The 21845-nt window shown below is 38.5% G+C and overlaps 1 protein-coding gene across 1 annotated transcript in view; it reads right to left on the reverse strand.

The window, feature by feature from the left end:
- Positions 1 to 2249: 2249 nt before the first annotated feature.
- CCDC141 (coiled-coil domain containing 141) overlaps positions 2250 to 21845 on the reverse strand; it is a 164172-nt gene continuing 144576 nt past the window's right edge. Inside the window, exons 20-24 of the mRNA XM_012650763.1 lie at positions 20349 to 20532; positions 17157 to 17269; positions 12694 to 12810; positions 4678 to 5525; positions 2250 to 2517 (exon numbers count right to left, since the gene is read on the reverse strand). Of these exons, the coding sequence (XP_012506217.1) occupies positions 2250 to 2517; positions 4678 to 5525; positions 12694 to 12810; positions 17157 to 17269; positions 20349 to 20532 (1530 nt within the window). The remainder of the gene's footprint in view (positions 2518 to 4677; positions 5526 to 12693; positions 12811 to 17156; positions 17270 to 20348; positions 20533 to 21845) is intronic.

The following is a 21845-nucleotide window of genomic DNA, read 5'->3' on the forward strand; positions in this document are numbered from 1 at the left end:
TTTAGGAAAATCACACTTAAGTTTTTGAATTTAAAGTATAACCAGAAGAATAACTGAATTATTCTTCATTGCTGTGGGAATTACCAGATAGTCAATCAATAGTTCAAATGAATAGGTAGATAGAGAGATATATAGAAAGCTATATGAACTATATCTTGAATATCAGCATGGAACTTCTGTCTAATATTTGAGCTCTAGGTATGTATGTGTAAACACACACACACACACACAGAGAAAGAATTTTACATGCCTTTTTTGGTCATACATCATGGATGTATGTATATCCCATTCTATTTCCCAAGGGATTAATATTAACTGGCATGCATCAGGTAAAGGAAACCAGCAATTCCCATGCCTTAACAACCCCAAGGCACAAATTCAATCAAGTTGACAAAATGAGAAGGGATATTCTGCCAAATTAACAAAAAAGAGGAAGTGGAAAGAGAGAGAATTTGTTACCTCGTCCTGCCTGCTTTCTTTGGATTTGAATAGGTTTAACGCAGGCAATAGCAGTTAGGCAAGATATACAAAATATTTGAAATTGGACAAAAAGGATAGGAAAGTTCAGAGACTATGAATTCCCTAGGTGTTGTGTATGCAAGCTTTTAATAGGTGTCTGTCAAAATTTGGAAGAAAATTAAGAAATTTCATTTTTTAATTAAATTCAATACGTAGCACAAGAAATAATATGCCAAATTTTTACTTGACTAAACGTTTCACATCTTCAGATAACATTCAGTAACTTTTTAATATCAACTTGAATATATTACATTTAAATATTTTGATTATTTGTAGACAGTCTTCCAGCAACATAATTAATTCCTTCCCCTCATCAAAAATCTGCAATGAATTATTCTTTCAACTGAAGATTTTTCCCTAGCATGACAAGACTACATTTAAAATCTAAAAAACAAATGCCTCTCTTATTCATGTTTATTTTTAAAAGGAAGAAAAAAATGCTCTTTTCTGAATAATGTATTTTAGAAAGGCATAAAACATTCTTTAATATTACAGTGATAATTATAAAAAAAATAGAATTCATCTTATACCATCTTATTACACACTTCCCCCCACCCAGAACATACTAAATGTATCCTCCTGAGTTTAATTTCAAGTCTTTAGAAATGATGTAATCTTAAGAAATTAGAAAGGAATTTAAGCTCCAATTCATAAAACATCATTTCCCCCCATGGGAATAGTTGGAAATTACATATTAACAACACTCCTTTAATTTAATATTCTAAAGTAACAGCATCTAAAAAAAGAAATCGTGGGCAGGAGGCCAGTGTGATGACAAATTACATTAAGCAATATAATTACCCTTAGCACTCATAGTGAGCTTTTCATTTTCCAGATCTTTACTAGACAGAAAATGAAAACTCTCAATTGCCCAGGAGGTAGATGATGAACTTATTTTCCAGGTGGGAAACTGAGGCAATGAGATGCCTTGCTGCAGACTGAAACAATGGTCAGCGGCAGAATCAAGGTTACAAGCAGAAGGACCTGGTTGCAGTTGTAGACGTGGCTGCCCAAAGCACATCAACAGAATGGCAGGAATCATATTGGTGCACCCCTGCAGCCCCCGTCCCATCTTGCTGCACGACGTGCAGAGCTGATGGAAGATGGAAACTCCATCTAACGTTGACCACGTCTGTTCTCCAATGTTGAACTCGTCAGATCAACATGAGGAGTGATTATTTACAGTGACATCCTCAGACTCAGGAATGGTGTCTATGTTGAAATTACATAGAATGTATTTCAATAAATGAGACAAGACATGAAAAAGAAAATTAAAGGACAGCTAATGCAACAATACAACATCAGTTCAATGTTTCTACTGTTACTCTCTTCAAAGAGATGTCTATGAGTACAATTAATAAATGATCAAACAACTGGATTTGAAATTTACCTCACAACTCTATGCCGATGCCAGCCTTCATCTGCATGTCCTTAAACTGGGAGGGAATAAACATGGTGTATTTTTCTGTATATTATATAGAACACATCTCTTTCTAGAGTATAGAATATGCACCTTATATACTGCAAACAATTTATCACGTTCCTCAGATACATTAAGCACTAGAGAAAATTTGATTATTTCACCTGGATGTGGTATTAGCCAAACAAGCAAGATGGCCAGGCTGAAGATGCACTTGGTAGGGGATGCTTTGCAGGAGGTGCAGGAAAATAAACAACTGCATTGTCCTTTGGGTGCATGAGAATGACGTCCGTCGGTGCCAACACCACAGTTACTGAGTGAGTAGCCAGTACATTAGGGACACGCTAACATAGATGACACACAGCGTTATCCAGTTTATTCTTGTGATTGGCGGCCTGCGGTTACCTGTCACGTGGAGGATGACACTGGAAGAGAGAGTGCCGCTAGAGTTTTGGGCCCGAGCCACATAGAGGCCTGCGTCTGCCTTACATACCTTCGGAATGAACACCGAATGCCTTGTCTCCTTGTGTAAAACCTGTAAGTGTCCGTCTGCGAACAATTTCTGGCCCTTCTTGTACCTGAAGCAGAGAGTCAGTTTTTAAAGTCAGGACTGCTCTTTATTCACATCATTTCCAAGTTCTAATAACTATTGCTAGTAGGCCCATTACCACTGCAATATCCTCTAGCGGGGAACTTTGTAGCTACAACAAATTCCAGTGGGGCTGTTTATCTTGCAAGCAGAGGTTGGCAACTGGTAGCCAGAGGATTGCTTTGACTGCCTCAGGCCATGTTTTTGAAAAATTGAATTTTTTGACAATCTTTAACAATTGGAATATTACATATGAAAATTCAGATATTGAGCTACTCTTCAAAAGCCAGACCATCTGGTCACACTGGGCCACCATTTGCTCATGGCAGCGATTACCTAGAGTGTGAAACAGCACCCCTCTATCTGGCCTGCTTTATTCTTTCAGTCACTATGGAACAGCAGCTGTGACTTCTTGGAATTCATATGGGAGGGAGACTCATCTGCCCATCACATTCACACCACAAGACCCACACGACAGATGTGCTGTTTAAAAGGACAGTACTTACGCATCATCTCCTGATGAAATGGGTTCACTTAGTTTTTGTAACTTAATTTCATTAGAAGAAGAAAGGAATTTCTATTATAAAAGGCATGTGTGCAATGGGATTATGACTGTTAAGGATATATTTCTAAAAATTTCCTATGAACATGAGCACTTAACTGCATCTTTTTATAGAGCAAATAGTTTATTTTGTGTATGCAAGACTCTTGTTTATTTCTACCCACATTCTTCCACACAAGGAGTGATTATGGCAAACCTGAATCATTTTCTATTCCCATTGCCTAAGTGACAATTTTGCATTTTAGTGTCCTCCTAAAAATATATGATTCCCCGATAGTTTGACAGTTGTTAATTGAGCAAAATTGTAAATCTGATAGCAAAATATTTTTTCATGATATTGCAATAGTTTTTAAACAATATATTGCTGCAGTGGTTCTTCAACCACATATACTAACCAGGTTATTTATCATATGGACAAAAACAAGAGACACGTCAGACAACATTTTTCTTTGGGGTAAACTGAGATTTAATAGTGAATTCAATATCTTTTAAACTCATAAATGTGAAATTCCTGATTTGTAAAAAGCATGCAATTGTAAAAACAATAGAATAAAACAAAAAGGGTAAGTGGATGCACTATAGCAGAAGTGCAATTTCTTTTAATAATTTGAGAAACCAAAGTTTTCTCGTAAGTTCTTTAGATAACCAGTTCACACTTCAAGTACCATCAGTGGGCACATATAATAATTGAAACTGTTAATTATGTCTACCAAAACATTAGGATAAATAAATGTTATTTTACTTAGTTTATAAGTATAAACTCACTCTCAATGTATTTGTAACTTTGTCCTCAAATAAATCTACTTAAGGACAAAAAATTCTCCATGTTTAAAAGTGTCCCACATATTGAGAAAGTTAGAACTGCTTCTGTTGTTAACAACAGTAGGTGATTCAAAACCTGTCTTCTACAGTTTCCTTTTACTAAACCAAATAGGGTTAAAAATAATGATGTCTCCGGAGTGAAATTATATTGTTCACAACTCAGTTATGACACTACATTTCAAAAATGGGTTTACTGCCTGTCACCTGGAACAACTGTGAAAGAAATATTGTTATTCCACCTCTCACATCGAACAAATGTAGAAAAAGAAATCTTAGTAAAACAAACAAATATTATTAAAGTGGCAAGTGTGACTCTATTGGAAAGATGGAGAAGATGAAATAGATAAGTGAGAGAAAAGGGAAAACCCCAGATTCTTACGTTTTTTAATTGCATAAGGGAAGTAACCTTAAGAAAATTTCATGCTTGTGTAGAAATAGACAATAGGAAAGAACTGCAACCCACAATCTTTAGAAATGTGGAATGTTAAACAGAAAGAAAAACAAAAACAAGCACAACCAACTTCCAGTGCTTTTGGAGTTTGTTAAATTATTATTTTATATGGTTACTTTTTTTTTCTTAAGGGTATCAACCATGCTGCTACTAAAGTGAGAGTTGGGGGTTGACAGGAGATTGAATCATGCAGAGTTGCAGCGTGGTAGAATATTAATCAGCAAGCCCTAAACTCTTAAGTTAGTGCCCGCAGAATGATTGTCTCCATGACTCAATTTGTTTCTGTTTATGGCTTGTCATTATAGGCTACCCACCATGTCAGTGTAGGCTCTGGAAATCCTGTTACTTCAACTTCCAAAGTCACTGGAGAACCTTCCATAACAGTTACATTAGACAGGAGCCTGGAGAAATTAGGTGCCTGGTCAGCTATGCTGACCACGCTGTTCTTTGCTGATGTGCTTTTAATCTCTTCTTGGGGAACCATTTGTCTCTGATAGCCCCGGCTGATGCCTGATGGAAACCTGAGTCCCGAGAATGCATCGGGGGAAGCATGCAGCCTGGCCCGGGTTTTAGTGGAGTTATTATCAGCATGCATTTTCTCCCGTGTCTCTAGCAAACGGCCCTGAGCCTGAGGGTGCTGCTGTAAAGCTCTCTCATGCGCTTCACTCGGCATGCTCTCTGGATGTCCTACACTCATTTTGTGCAAGGCAGTACTCTTTTCCAGAAATCCTCCGGAGGTTAATGGGGATTCTGCTTTGAATTGGGGGGAAGGCCTTTCAAAATGACTTGAAAATGTTTCTCTTTTATCATTGCATGCATCAGCAAAAGCAACAGGTGGTGGAAGAACAGATTCCTGGGCCTCCTCTGGACTGCTGGCCGCCGCCTGCACCCCGTGGCTGCTTATGAGAAGGCCGAGGGAGGAGCTGGGAGGCTCCTCCACCTCCATGTCAGACGGCGCGAGGGGGGACTCAGGGCTTCCCGGGAGTGGCGGCAAGGAGATGTCATCAGGTGAGACACACTCGTATTCCGACAGTATGTCTTCAGGCGGGAGTGGGCCCTGGACGCTGCCCTCCTTGGCAGTGGACAGCTGCTGCAGGTGCCCTGGAAGCCCATCTTCCCCTGTTCCGTCGATGGGCACAACATTTGCCACCTGCACCTGCCCCTACAAAAGAGAAAAGCCAAAGCCTCCTTAGTTCACTTTTCTTTTACCAAGTTCAATTAAAGTGAAACTCAACTTCAGAGAGACAACTTGAGAAAATCTACAGTGAGTCCAAGCTTAGGGGCCCGGAGCGAGGACTACAGACCTAGTACCATTTGTCTGATCTGGGCACAGTCTCGTCCCACAACCAAGGAATAGTTAAGTTGACCTCAAGACTCTGAGTCAAATGGAATAGACCTTGTGAAATGGAAGAGAGCAAGCCCTCGTTTTTGTTTGTAATGAAGGGGTTGGACTGAATCAACATCTTTCAAACCGTGACCTGAGGAGTCTCCTCAACCAGTAAATTCTGCTTTTTTTCTGGTTTGTCTACACTCCGTGTGAACACAGAGACCTCCTTGTTAGTGACCCCTCGGACCTTCCCAGAATAACCCCTCTTCTCTCTCAAGAAAGACATATTTTTAGTTATAGTAAAATATACGTAACATAAAATGTACCATTTTTTTGAAAGTCATATACTGTACTTGGAAAAATAAATGTACCCTTTTAACTATTTCTAAGTATATAGTTCAGTGGCATTAAGTGTGTTGATGTTGTTGTGTAACTGTCACCACCATCCATCTCCAGAACTTTGTCCTCTTTCCAGACTGAAACTCTGTACCCATCAAGCACTGACTCCCCACCTGCTCCCCTTTCCCCTGACTCAGCTCCTGGCAGCCACCATCCTACTTCTGTCTCCGTGAATTGGACTCTATGTACCTCATCTAGAGAAAGCCATTCTTAATGACTGTTTTTGTTTTCTTAAAGCCCCTCAGTTTTATTGTCATATTGAAAAAAATATTTATGGAGCTCCATGGTATCTTTATACCAGGTACCCTGCTGGGCATTAGAGGAATAATGCAGTGAGTAAAAGGAGACATAGTCTCTGCACCGTGGAGACAACAGCCTAGCGAGGGAGGTAGATGTTGGTGGAATTATCACATGTGATGGCCTGTCACAAGGCAGCACACCAAGATACAATGGGGGAGCACCTGTCACTTGTCTCTATGCCCCCAGTGGAGTGTAGGTCCTGCTAGGAGCCGTGAATGCAGTACTTCTCCCCCTGCTGACACTTCCCACTCGTTCTCCCCGCTGATCCATGTCCATCTCTGGTTTAAGAAGAGGCTCAACTGTCCCTTGTGGCAGACACTCAAAAGAACATTGAAGCTGAAAAGTGATCTCATCTCTCCCAACCTGCTTGTTTTACATCTACTTTCTGTGCCTTTCCTCAGCATTTTGGGTGCACTTTTACTTAGTTACCATGTACTGGTTTTTGTCCCATGCAACTAATGCACATAGGAAAGTCATGTCTTGCCTTGACTTTGAGTTCTTCATTTTAGTCCATAATCCTGCTCTTGACACACACTTTATAAGTGATTTTTGAGAGAGTAAATGCAATTTCAGGTTGAAGACTAGAAGCAAAACAATGGGTCTTTCTGCTTTCCCACAGTGAAGATCTCCCCTCGGAGAAAGCATAAACCCAGCTTACAGAAAGTGGTTTCCTTCAGCCATTTAGTAGAAGTTTAAATTCTGGCTTTAAAACCCAGAAGTTCTTAGAAATTCCTTTCGTTAAAAAAATTACTAAATAACTCACGTGTGGCAGGGAACGCCCCTCCCTCTTTTGGCTGCCCTGCTACAGCTGAGCTCGGCCCCTCCCTCCATCCCTTCCGGAAAGCAGAGTGCTTATATTCCTTCTTGTAGGAACTTTCATCCAACCTCCTATTCAGTCTAAGAATCTCCCTCTGTGACATTCTGGCAGCCTCTATTTGAACACTTTTTTGAAAGGGTACTTTCTTTGAGAAACTTATGCCTTACTTGTGTTAAGAATGTATTCCTATATTTAGCAAAGATCGGCCTCCCTGCATTTTCCACCAATGGATCTAAAGTGGCCTCCTACAGCTACACAGAAGTCCAACTGCTCTCCAATTTTAACAGCTCTTTGACTGTTTGGAGCATCAGTTCCACAGCTTTTAAGTCTCTTTCTTTGTACCAAACACCCTCTTCTTCTGCCTTAACTCTCTCTCATTCTTTTGGGCACTTTCTGGGAGGTTCGACTCCTGCCCGGCTACAGCTCCTTCTAAGGAGGCCCTCTCTGTTGGATTTGCTGTCCACCAAATGGTGTGTTCATGCTGGCTCTAAGACATGAAAATCCCCTGTAGGAAGCTGGTGGTGTCTAGATGTGCACCCAAGTGGATGGATAGGTACGTCTATCGAAATCAGATGTGAAGTTTTGGGAAACCCACTAGAAAAGTCCAAGCCATGTCCTCCAATTCAGCTTTTATTGGTTACTGATTCCTGACTCCTATGTTTAAGTTGGTGCCAAACACACAAAGGGAATCCAAGAATATTATTTTTTTCACATCTTACAATTCCTAAAATAGAAAAGTACTTTCCATAGAAAATAATACCACCAGATAATTTCTACTAAGAGGGAGGAAAATTTCTGAAATTTTTTTCTGGAAACATTTCAACTTATTAATTAATACTCCCTGTTAAATATGTTTGTTTCTAGAATCTACTTACTTTCCAGATGGTAAGTAATCAGTGGAATCATCATCTCCTTGATGATCTATATGATATGTTTTTATTAAAGTAATTATAGTAGTTCATTTTTTGTTTTCATAAGAACCACATGGGGCCATTGATTCATACTGAGTTTTTAGTCAACTAAAATTTCCTACCTCTTCCGTCCATTAACACCATTGATAAAAATGCTGTACACTGCAGAGTTTAGAACAAAGCCAAAGCACACTGCCTTCCAGGTTGACACTGATGAACTTAACAGCTGGGTACAATTATAACCCAACCAAACTCTCACTCAGTTCACATTTCACCATTTATCTTAAGACAGTATCATGAATGTGTTTATCAAATGACTTCTTGAAATCACAAGAAATTAGCCCTATAGCACTAACCTAGAATTGCCCATTAAATAATCATCTCGGCAAGCAAAATAAGGTGAGTTTAATGTAGATGTTTTTCTGAGTAAATCCATTTGACGCTTGGCACTTCTGCCTTTATTCTCAAATGCAAATAAGGCTTCAGTTTTTAAGTCATTATGGAATTTTACAGAAATTTCTTTTAAAACTCACTAAGCTATAGTTTCCTATATCTATCTAGTTTCTGTTTATAAAAATAGTACCCAAACATTTACACATACCATTTTTTTATATTCCCCTCCCCCATAAAATCATCTTTGCTATTAGAAAAAAGAAATGTGTGTGTGTATGTGCATGTGTGTGTGTTTCCAGAATATTAATAAATCTGTGTATCTCAGTACAGACAGGGCATATTTACATCAGTCTGATGAGTTCTGGTAAAATAGCTGGAAACTCTGATTTACTTCACCAAAATATAGCTCAGCTCTCAATTTGTTTCCCTAATATCAAATTGGGAGGCTGCTCTTTGTCATTTTGTTGATTCCTTTTTCTTTTCTTGCCTTCTAAATACATAAATAACCTGTGGTTTTTTTCTTTAAGTTCTCTAATCTTCACTATATACTTTCCTCCCTCAAAGATCTCACCCACTTTCATACCCAATGATCAATTAACTTTTAATTAATCCTAAATCTATAGCTTTGGGTCTTATCTCTGTAGGGATTACTGAACTTTTGTTTCCATTGATGTCCATGATCACTTAAATTGACAATCCTTGCTATATAGGCAAAGTGTCAGGAAGGAACAACATAATGATATTATTCTCCGTCTATCCAATGAAATGGGCAGCACCTATCCTCAAAGTACTTAGGGCAGGGAACCACCTATGGAGTAAATTTAAAGGAACACCACAGGACTTTACCTTCCAAAATATCTCCACAATAGATAGTCTTACTTTAGGGTAAACAAGATTTAATGAAGGTAAGTGAGAAATACACAAAGAAACATACTGAACATAGGGCTTGGGCTATGAAAGACGTTTCTGAAGAAGACCCTTATAGGCAGCTTTAGGCAGCCAAGGAGCGAATTTGGTACCTTTGGGCACTTGGGGGGGGCCAAGGTAAAAGAAAACAGAAAGGTGGTGAAGAAGAATACTTTGTCCCTTTCTAATTTTTTCCAAAGCAAGGATGTCTCAAGAACATCTTCCCCCACCTACCAGGTGATCAGGATTAGCAAACTGACCTCACCCAGTCTGATAAGAGCACTTCACTGAATTATTTGGTATGAAAGTATTATATTTCCAAGCTATTGCTTTATTAATCATCATGTAAACAGATAGGGCAAGGTTTGGCATGAACATCTACAGTATCATTACAAAACAGCTTATTTATATGCAGCAGTTCCTGGGAGCTCCCCCCTGGTCTTGTGGGAAAAGTTCATGGCTGAAATTCAGGAGAATTGGGCTGCCTGCCCAGTTCTGACACTGCTTTCTGTGATTTTTGGAGGGCAAGATATTTAATCTCTTTTGACCTCGGTTTCCTCAACTGTAAAATGAGATTTGATCAGATGATTGTTAAACCCCTTCCAGCACTAAAATTCTATAACTCTAAATGCTGGCATCAAAACCCCTCATCTTCCATCGAATAGTTCCACGACTTTAGGCAAGCCTCTTAATACTGTGTGTCTCCTTTTAACCTTAGGGGTTTCAGATATTATTGTGGATTTAGCTTCGGTGCTCACCTTGAGGATAAAACATTATCACTAATCTGTTAACAGCACTATGTGCATTGCATTTACTGAATTGCCTGATTCTACCTACTGCATTTTGGGGTCAGAAAAAATGAGAAGCACTTTGCTATCTCTAGGAAAAAAATTTCTGTGATGAATATATTCTTGTAATAGTTTGGTAGAACTGTTCCTTCTGATTCAAATAATTTTCTGAGGAAGACTAACAACATTTAAAGGTATTGGAATTAAACGCAATAATTCCTGGACAAGGTTTTACTTGGTGCTTCCTGTTATCTATCCACACGATGTTTTGGGGAATTATTACATCTGATCTATATATAAATAATAGAGACAATAAAAGGGTAAATGTGCTTGAGCTACTTAAAACTGAAGATTACTGCCACCCTTTCATTTTGCTGTCTGTACCAATTGCAGCAGAATGTGAAATGATGTCAACAATTATTCCTGACGACTGTAATTGTGGACCTTTACTTATACCCCAAATGACTGATGAGCTATCCTGTCGTTTAGTTTATATTAGAATAAAAATGATTTTTCAATGAAAGTAAATCTTGCTTTTTTAGTTAAAGGAAGCTGTTTCTTATAATAAAAAAAAATAAAACCATGAAAAATCATTTTTACTAAGTATAGATTATTGTGTTTGTTTTCACATTAACTTTGGTTTCTGAGTTCTTAGTAAATGTGCCTAGTTCACAATGTAGGAAATTGTGCAGAATTAAATAAAATAAATAATATGATGTTGGATTTGGTCACTCTTAGAAACTTATTTAAGAAAATGTGGTGCATTTAATGCTATTCTTTATTACAGCAACCAGTCATTCTCAATCGGGATGATCTTAGCATAACAATAGACGCTATTGGCATTTAGTGGGTAAGACCAGGGATGCTTCTAAACACCCAACAGTGCACAGGACAGCCCCCTACAAAAGAGAATTCTCTGACAAAAATGCCAATAGTGCTGGAGTTGAGAAGCCCTGATTTAGACCAATCAGAGTAACCAAAACCATTTGATGTAATACTGAGATCCAACAAGATGACCAAAATTTGGCAGCTCTTCTTTGCCTCAGAGAGGAATCAGGGTTTAAGTGGCTCAAGGCTATACCATTAAAAAAAAAACAAAAACAAACAAAGAACAAACCCAGCTTGCTTAATGGTACTTGCTGCCTGGTGGTTGTATAATTGCATTGGACCTTGGCATAGATTTAACCCATGGAACAGGACCCATAAACAAGCTATATTGACTTCAAGGAAAGAGCAACCTTTCTTCATGAAACAACTGCAAGAAATAGGAAGGGTTTTGCTTGTTTGGTTTTGACTCTCACACCACAAGAAGTAAATTTTATTAATTTGAGGGCAATTGAGAATAATGTTGACTCTGCTTGTTTCTCAGGTCCTTGGGACAGAAACATTGGGAGCAGGCAACGTGGCAAAGCAAAAAGTCACGAGCTAATTATAGTACAGCAGCTATGAATAGAGAGTGACCAACTTATACTGAAAAACCATCGTGATGTTGTGATTTAAATAATACTTTCAAAATATACGTTTACATTTTGTGAGTATTTGTAGTCTTTGCCACATGCTTTAATTTTTCAGTAAAGGCATAGATTTTAAGGAAATTCAAACATTCCTCTAAATATTTCAGTATTTATATTTCAGCTGGAGTCTATGTTTTAGTACATGTGCCTGGAAATACCAGCTTAGAAGTAGTGTCTATGGAAACAAGATACAATCTAATTTACTGTACAAAGTTTTCTAATAGGTAGTATAAAACAATAAAAATCATGGCTTGGTGGTATGATAAAGAGAAAGAAGTAAAATTTGAAGTAGGATTAAATATAAAAAGACAATGGAGGCTGGGTGCAGTGGCTCACACCTATAATCCTAGCACTTAGGGAGGCTGAAGTGGGAGGATTGGTTGAGGCCAGGAGTTCAAGACCAGCCCAGGCAACATAGCAAGACCCTTGTCTCTACAAAAAATTTTTAAAAAATTAGCCAAGTGTGGTGGTGCTTGCCTATAGTCCCAGCTACTCAGGAGGCTGAGGTGGGAGGACTGTTCGAGCTCAGGAGTTCAAGGCTGCAGTGAGCTATGGTCAAGCCACTGCACTCCAGCCTGGGCAAGAGAGTGAGACCTCGTCTTTATTTAAAAAAAAAAAAAAGACAATGGAAAAGTCCACTAGAGATGGAAAATAGAAGTGGTTTGGGGTGACATTATGGCATTTATGTGGCTGTCCCAATGTCATTGTGAATGCCATGGTTTTAGTACTCAATAGAAGAGGCCCAGAGAGAATAACATAGGAAAGAGAAGAAGGACTAAGTATGGAGTAGACAGGAAGTAAGGGACAGAGTAGACAGGAAGTAAGGGACGAGGAACTCACATTGCATTTACATTGCGAGATTCTATTTGGAAAGATAAGAAGCCTTCAATTCTCTTTTATTTTGCAATGCACAATGACTCTAGCTAATCTCAAAACAAAAGTCATGAGTAGCCAAGGTTAAGTAGTTTTCTTTACCTTATTCCTTTCTTCACTGAATATTGTCTGCTTATTTCTTGTTTGTTCCTTTAGTAGGTCAATGCAATTGTCACGGAAGTCTTCACAGTGTGGACTCATCTTTAAAATGTCTCCCTGCTGTATGAAGCAATGGATAGTGAGAGCCTGGCCAGGAACGTTGGAGGAACAGTGCCATATTCTAACTACTTGGAAGAAAACACAGACCACTTGCAACCTTTCAGCAAATGAATTCCACAAGAGACTGATGTACTCCCATGATGTGATTTATAAAGTGATCCCTCCAAGCTCACAGTTTCCCTCCTGCGTCATTCCTTTGATAAAGTTCGTTGCCAGTAAAAATTGGTTGTTCAAAGGCCCAGCAGGAAAAAAAGTAATTGTTATAATAGGATGCTCCTGCAGGAGCTGTCTCTGGAGAAAGGAATCATTATGCATGGCAGTTTAAACCATTAGGAGAGTCTGGGGAGCAGCAATGAGGTAGAAATGATTAAAGGTCTGGTGAAGAGAGTGGGAATTCCAGAGAATCTACACAAGGGAAATGTTTGGGAGACTGGTGAAAAGAGGAAAGAAATATTCCTGAGCATAATAAAGAAAAACAGCAATTGAGAACACAGGATGCTTCACCTGGGTGATGATATTTTGTTTCTGCATTTCACGGGGCTCAGTTTTGGTCCTTAAGGTAGTGGGGGTTTGCAAAGTGCTGTGGAGCCAATGTGACAGCTGAGAGGACTTTGAGGTAGTGAAAGGAGCCACTGGTACTTCAAGTGACAGAACACAACAGTTTACGATAATGATTTTACCACAACAAAAGACCATTCCACCTGGAACACTGTCATTAGATGGGCCTTAATACAACAGCCATGCTCATTAAGACGCATGCGAGATGCTGGCTTGAGGATTCAGGGAGAGTCAGCTTTTAGTCTGAATTCTAAAACCAAACTCGTTTGTGCTACTGGATGAGTCACTCTGCTTTGGTACGCACTTGATATCTAATTCCAAAATGTCAACTGTTGTGGAAAGAACACTAGATTTTGAATTAGATCTAAGTTCAAAGTCCAGATCCACCACTACTGAGAGTTGGGCCCTACGTAAAGCACTTTTACCCTCTCTGGACTTGTCCCTTCACCACTGCAACAAAGAAAACACTTGCCTTATTTCCATCTCAAGGTTATTTGGAAATCACTGGAGATAATATATATGAAAGTCCTTTGTAAATCTCAAATTGCTATCCATTAGAAAGATTTTTTTCTATCACTATTTCAGCGTTGGCAGAGATTACTGGGCACACTTTTTAATAACCCCTGAAAAGAGAGCCATAGCATCAACCTTAAAAACGTAAAAACTAGACATTTGTGCTTTCCATACAAACATCTGTAAAGTGTTAAGCATTCTTTGGCAAGCTTTTGTTGTGGCTATAAGGGTAATAAGGGTAATGTTGATGCCTATTTTTCTTGCCAGAGAAGCCCTTCCTCATTTCTATATCCACCCAAATTGAACATTTTCAAGCTACTGAATGATTCTTCTTCTCTGTACCAAAATCCTTTGGGCATTTATTATAAATGCCAAAACCTTTTCTGGAGAACCTGCTTTAAAAGGCAACACATAGTGTTAAATGTTGTGTGGAACACTAAACTGAGCAGAGCCAGGGGGTTTCCTTCTGTATAATCAAGTAGGGTGTCTGGGATGGTAATAGTAGTTATATATGATGATTATGGTAATGCTATGATCTGAATGTTTATGTTCCCCTGAAATTTATATGTTAAAATCCACACCCCAAGGTGATGGTATTAGGAGGTGGGGGCCTTAGGGAAGTGATTAGATCATGAAGGTAGAGCCCTCATGAATGGGGTTAGTGCTCTCATCAAAAAGGCCTGAGAGAGACCCTGTGTCCGCCCACCGTGTAAGGTTAGAGTGAGAAGACGGCTGTCTATGAGGAAGTGGGACCTCGCTAGATGCCAAGTCTGCTGGCTCCTTGATCTTGGACTTCCCAGCCTCCAGGACTGTGAAAAATAAATTTCTATTGGTTATAAGCCAGCAGTCTATCACATTTGGTATAGCAGCCTGAATGGATGAGGACAGGTAGGAAAGAACACAAGTGCTATGGGAGATCAGAGAGGGAGTGATACAGCTAAGGAAGGATCTACGGAGGAGGCAGTATTTGGGTTTGGCTTTAAGAGATGCTAAGATTTCAATAGAGACAGAAGGTCATGTACTTGAAGTAAAGGTTTAGAAGTAGGAAACCCCAGGGAATGTCGTAGACCGGTGGGGCAGGAACAATGAATGTAGAAGTGGTTGGGAAAGGTGATCGGATTCAGAACATTGGAAGGCCTTGAGTCTGAACTGAACTTGGTAACAGTGAAGAATTTGTAGTGAGGTGCTTAGAATAAGAAAATGACACTAGCAGAACTGTATTTAGGAAGGATAATCTAGCTGGATGCATAATTAGGGGACTCCTGACTAGTGCAAAAAAAGAATCCAAGTGATGGGTTGAGCATGAGAAAGAGAGGGTACAATCCCAACTGCAGGGCGTGTGGAAGGATTGGGGAATGGGGAAGAGAAGAAGCTGTGGAAACAGCTCTTTCAGGAAGAATAGCCACAAAGGTGAAAAGCTAGAGAGGGATATAACTACGAGACAGTACACTTTACTAAGCTGAATCTCTCTTGAAGACGTACAACAGAAATGGGAGGGATGCTGTAGACAACGCAGAGCAAAGAGTTAGAGAAAGCAGCGATTTTCAGCCTGTGTATACGAAGTCAGGGGAAGCAGCAGATTCTCAGAGGTGGGGTTGAGGCAGGAAGAAAATGATAATGTTGAAAGAGATAACGTAAGATACATGGTCCATTCATCCATTATTGGTGGCATTATGATTGTAAAACACTTATGGAAAACAATTTAACACATATGTTAGAAACATTAGCAATTTCATACATTAAAAATTTCATTTTTCTCAAGTCTGCTTTGGAAAATTTATGGGTAGGTAATAACAGAAGAGAAAGAAAAAGCTATTCATGAAGATGTTCATGGTAGCTTTATTTAAAATGGTAAAAACGTTGAAAAATCTAGATTTTTAGCCAAAGGAAAAATATAATTTGGTTGGACTCCTGCTGAATTAGAAGCCTCTCAAATGATTTGACTGGAATAGGCACACAAATTTATGATATCGAAATTCAAATAGAAAAAATAGTTGCTAGAAATAAATATAATTCTGCTCTGAACTGCAAGACCACCACAGGGCTGCAATAACAACAATAATCACAACGACAGTCTTGGGCATCTTCACATTCAGTCCTCAGTGCTACCCTGTGGTCCATTTTGTAGATCAGAAAACTGAGACTCAGGGCGATTACATAACTTACTCAAGGTCACAAATCCAATAATTTGGGGAGTTGGTATTCCAAGGCAGCTCTGTTTTGCTGTAGAGCCTATATTCATAATGACCTTGCTCTTCTACCCATCCACAATAACCATTCTTCCAGCCACTTGTAGAAACAGCATTAACCAAACGAGTTTTGACATGACATACACAAAACAACATATGTATTTCTCTTTCAACTGGTTTTTGCCTAGACATAAGACATAAACATTTTCTCTATACTTTTTATCATCAATTTTTTTTTTCTTTTTTCTGAGACAGAGTCTGGCTCTGTTGCTCTGGCTAGAGTGCCGTGGCGTCAGCCTAGCTCACAGCAACCTCAAACTCCTGGGCTGAAGCGATCCTCCTGCCTCAGCCTCCCAAGTAGCTGGGACTACAGGCATGTGCCACCATGCTTGGCTAATTTTTCTCTCTATATATTTTCAGTTGTCCAGATAATTTCTTTCTGTTTTTAGTAGAGACGGGGTCTCGCTCTTGCTCAGGCTGGTCTTGAACTCCCGACCTTGAGTGATCCACCTGCCTCGGCCTCCCAGAGTGCTAGGATTACAGGCGTGAGCCACTGTGTCTGGCTATCATCAATTTTTATTCTGTGAAAAGTGATCATGATTAGTTTACTATTTCCATGAAGCAAAATGTCCAATGAAGATAATATCTGAAAATTATCAATAATAAATATTATAAATTATTATAAATATGATTATAGTTTTATTTTCTCTGGTGTCACAATTTGGAGGGAAAAAAACCTGACATCTATGATTTATGAACAGGACTATAGGCTACTTGATACGGACTTTACTTTGGTTTTAATGGCACACATTTATTTTTTAGGCTATGATCCATGAAAATGTAAATGAGACACCTTAATTGTGTTTAGCCCTCATTCCCAGCAATATTTTTCTCTGCAGTGATGGGAAAGAAACAGAATTAATTATCAGAAACACTCAGATAATTATGTTAGAAAGCTGTGAAACAAATGTGCACATTATGTCCCTTGAGAATTTCTATTAGAACATCTTTGCATCATAAGACATTTGATCAACACATTTTTATTTATATCACTTGAAAATACATGTTCTGGGAAGAAGAAATTACCTTCAGTTTTTCTTCAAGCTCTGTGAGAGACGCACATAATTCAGTAATGGATTCAAGAACCTCTTTGTGTTTTGCCACTATTTTCTCAATATATTTCTGCCCTTCTTCCACACCTGGGGAGGAGAAAGATAAAACTATTTTTAAAGGTAAACTCATTAGCAGGAAAAAAAAGTCCAAGAGTTAGTTTATCTCCCTGGCGGCTGGTATAAGGGCTGGTGGATAGTAAGTTCTTAACAAATATTTGCTGAATGGATAAATATATGAATAAAGGCACTTTTTTGAAAATCCAAGGATCTAGAAAAATAATTACATTTGCTGTACCATGTCACTTGTATGTAACATAAATAATGTTGCTATATTATATTTTTAAAGCTCAGTTCCAATCGGTTTCTCCTATTCAGAATATTCAGTAATTCTTCACTGCTTAGAAAAATATAAATTTCTCAGGATGGTATTCAACGCCCTCCATAATATGGTTTCAACTTGCCTCTCCCAAATGTATACCACCCTAATTCCTGCATGTATTTAGTCTCTGGCCAAGCTGAACCAGCAACTGTTCCCTGAAAATCCTCACAGCCATTGAGTAATCATTCCTATACAGGAATGCCTTCCCCTGACTCGCTATTTCTGTTGTCAAAATTTTATCTACTTTTCAAGATCTACCTCAAATGCCAATATTTCTGTGAAAATGTTCCTTTTTTATTTTTGTAGAGACAGGTCTCCCTATGTTGCACAGGCTGGTCTTGAACACCTGGGTTCAAGCAATCCTCCTACCTCAGCCTCTTGAATAGCTAGGACTGTGGGCATGTATCACAATGCCCAGCTAATTTTTTTATTTTTTTGTAGAGACAGGGGTCTTACTATGTTGGTAGGCTAGTCTCAAACTCCTGGCCTCAGATAGTCCTCTCACCTTGGCCACCCAGTGCTGAGGTTACAGTTGTGAGCCACTGTACCCAGTCCTGTGAAAATGTTCTTAATCTTCCCCAACTGGATTTTATCTTTCTCTATTGGAATAATAATAAAAACAGCTACCATGTAGCGAGTACTTACTATTTGCCTTTTGCTAGATACTTTATACGCATTATCTAATGTAATCCTTGGGTAGGTTCTATTACTACTCACATTATGCAAATGAGGAATCTGATGCCCAAAGAAACTTATTCAAGTGACACAGACAATAATTGAAGGAACAGGGATTTAAACCCAGGCCTGACCCTAGAGCCCAGGCCAAGCTGTACTGCACCTTGTTATGGGCAGAACTGTGTCCCCTTCCCCTGACAAATTCATATGTTGAAGTCCTAATTCCCAGTACCTCAGCATATAGCAGTATTTGGAAATAGGGTCTTTAAAGAAGTGATTAAATTAAAATGAGGCCATTAGAATGAAGCCTTAATCTAATATGACTGGTCCCCTTAAAGAAGAGGGAGAGACACCAGGGGTGTGAGTGGGCAGAGGATGACCTTGTGAAGAGGCAGCAAGAGGGTGGCCATCAGGGAGCCAAGAAGAGAGGCCTCAGAGGAAACTAACCCTGCCAGCACCTTGATCTTGGACTTCCAGCCTCTAGAACCATGAGAAAACAACTTTCTGTTGTTTAAGCCACCCAGTCTGCGGTATTTTGCTGTGGCAGCCCTAGCAAACTAATGTACACATTTTATACCTTTCTCATTGCATTTACCATATCATGATGTAAAGGCCTAGATTGTGGTTTCTTGAATACGGGAACTAGGTTTTATTTATCTTTATATCCACCACAGCTCTTAGTATATAACAGTTATAAAAAAATTTTTTTTAGATAAATTTATTTGCCTTAAAATTCTGGGTTCAGTAATGCTTGAGTTGCTTTCAAGAGTTGATATAATCTTCCTGAAGTATCTTACTTGATGCAAATTTTAAAAAGGTATAGCTTCCATACTGAATAGATGAAGACTCATGTCATTCATTTATTCATTCATATTACTCACTCGATGATTCATCAAATATCTGTTAAGCAGTTAGTATGCTGATACAACTGATACAGGCACAAATACAGTGATAAAATATGCTCCCCTTGTTCTTAAGAAGCTTATGGTTAGCAGAGAGGATGGACAAATAAAACACATGTTTATAGTACAATGTGAAAAGTACAGTAATAGAGGGAAACATACACAATGCTACAGGAACAGAGTGCTTCCAAAATTTTTTAGTGCATTTCTACAGTAATTGTAGCAAGAAGGAGACATCACATGACTTTTCATTAATTTTTCCATCTATATTTTATTATTTTTATACTTCTACCCTTTTCTTTTGGAAAATCGTGAATAATTCATTCTCAATAATTTACATTAGCTAGTGCAGTCTACATTCTACAAAATTTTATGGCTTTCCATGGATAGCGCTTCCTGTTATAAGAGAAAATATCTGGCAGCAACCTCGGGCAGCCTTTCGTACCACCAGTTGTGTCTTCTTTCTGTGCTGCATTTGCTCGGTCACTGGGAATTACTCATGGTCTCATGGGAACGGTATCAGGGAATTCATGGAACTTATTCCTCAGAGCCCTCAAGGACTGTCACCACCCAGGGACTTCTTAAATGGGGGACTCTTTTAGGAAGAAGGACTTCTCACCTTTACAATGCTATTATCTTTCCTAGTTATGGAAGAGAGAAAGCAAAACTTATGAAAACGATTATTTGAGTTCTCTCATTTCTTCCACAAGTGAGAGGAAGGTGAAGGAGGATATTGCAGTCCTTTCTCAAATCCGTGAACCAAAACCCTCATAGGAATGAGAAGGCTACAGATGTCAGTCTTAGCTTTATGCCTATTTAAAGTATTACCGGAGTTGTGTATGTTTTCAAGGAATCAGTCTAGTGGAAATTAGGTATTTTTTTCTTTTTGTCCATATAATCTGAGCGTAGTTCTGGCTTTATTACCCTGGAAATGAACAACAGGGATGGAGGAGAAAAAGGAATAGAAAAGGAAAGCTTACACAAAGTTGTTAAAAATCATCAGGCTTCATCTCCTGCTGTCAGAAGTTCCTCCCACTATTCCTCACTGTTTTCTTTCACTGGGTGTGGACTCTTATCTTGAGCCTTTTCCCTCAATAGGTTGGTATAGTGAGGACTCTGAGGGTTTGCCGCACTCTTGCTTTCTGCTGGATTAGGCTCAGTATAGATTTGTTCAATGGCAAATCACTACATATCCTAAAACAGATCTTACCATATAAGCGCTGAGCAAGGTCAGTGGCCTCCTGAATCCTTTCTTCTTGCTGAGGCACTGCGGGCGCGATATACTTATTGAACTGCTGGTGGAGAATTTTCACAGCTTCCTTTGTCTGGCACTCTGTGGAATATTTTCCAACTCTTACAACTGTGGCGCTTGCATCTTCATACCAAAAGTGACACTAAATTTAAATGAGATAAAGCACAGATTAAAGAGACACCATCCTTCTAAAGTTCTTCATTTTGACCAGTGAAGTATCAAATTTTAATTCCTTCAGACTTTATGTTCACATTGGTTTGAACTTTCTAAGTCACAATAAAGAATATATCAAAATATGATCATATATTTTGCACTTGGATATTAGAGGCAGAAATAAGAAAGTTTAAGTATGAGAATACATATAAATAAAATTATAAGAAAGCAAAAGTATGGAAGTACAACTGATTTTCCCGCCTTCTTAGGTTTGCTTAAAATCTAATTCCTAAGAGGAATGTTACAGACTTACAAGAACAGCCAGCACAAAAAGCATTAAAAAGCATTTGGCACTAAAAAGAATCTAAATATCAGCTAAATGGCAAGAAAAAAGCCAAATCACTCAAACCTAACATAATGAACTGATATTAACAGTACATGAGTAAAAGTATCATCTGGTTAATATTCTAATAAATACATTCTCTTTTAAGAATAAGATTAAATTTATGAATGGGGGAAATATCATCCAAAGGATAGCATTTCACCTTTTTCAAGTAGAAGATACTCAGTTATATTTTCACAACACAGTGGAGAATTGAAACAGTTTCTTAGTAAAAATAAGTAACTGTGATGGAAGGAATGTCTGACCCAGGGCAGAAGCACTTATGCTGGATGAGAAATAGAAACACGTGACTCTGTTTGGAGCAGGTTTTAAATAAGTGCCATGAAGCTACAGAAAACCTATACATCAGATGTAGAAGAATGATCATCTTGATCCTCCTTAATCCAGTGTTAAATCTAAAAACTCAACTGTGTTAGTGGTAAACAGAGATGCTTTTGTATCTCAGAATAATGGGTGAGCAAGAACACTCAAGAACTTCAAGTGCAGAGTTTCTTCAAAACGAAGTGTGCAAATAACTTTAATTTGTCAAATTGCACATATTTTATGTATACTTTACCATTTATCCTCTTGACAATAACAAAAATAACACCAATAACAACTTTTTGTAGCTGAAAAATCTCAATATCATTTTTAAATAAATATTTTCAAATTCTGTGGAATAAACAAGCAATTCTGAGTACTTCAAGTACTGATATACTGCAGTGAACATAATTTCATGATGATTAGACATCTTGAGTTCATGAGGTTGTGGAGAAATGGGAACTCTCATACGTTGCCTATAAAAGTAAACTAGTAAAACCTTTCTGAAGAGCAATTGGACAATACAATCAAAAACCTTATAATATTCATTCCCTTTGGTCTAGCAATTCTATTTTAAAAAATTGCCCTGAGTAAAAAAA

This window comes from Propithecus coquereli, unplaced genomic scaffold (assembly GCF_000956105.1).
Source record: "Propithecus coquereli isolate 6110/MARCELLA unplaced genomic scaffold, Pcoq_1.0 Scaffold34, whole genome shotgun sequence".
NCBI lineage: Eukaryota > Metazoa > Chordata > Mammalia > Primates > Indriidae > Propithecus > Propithecus coquereli.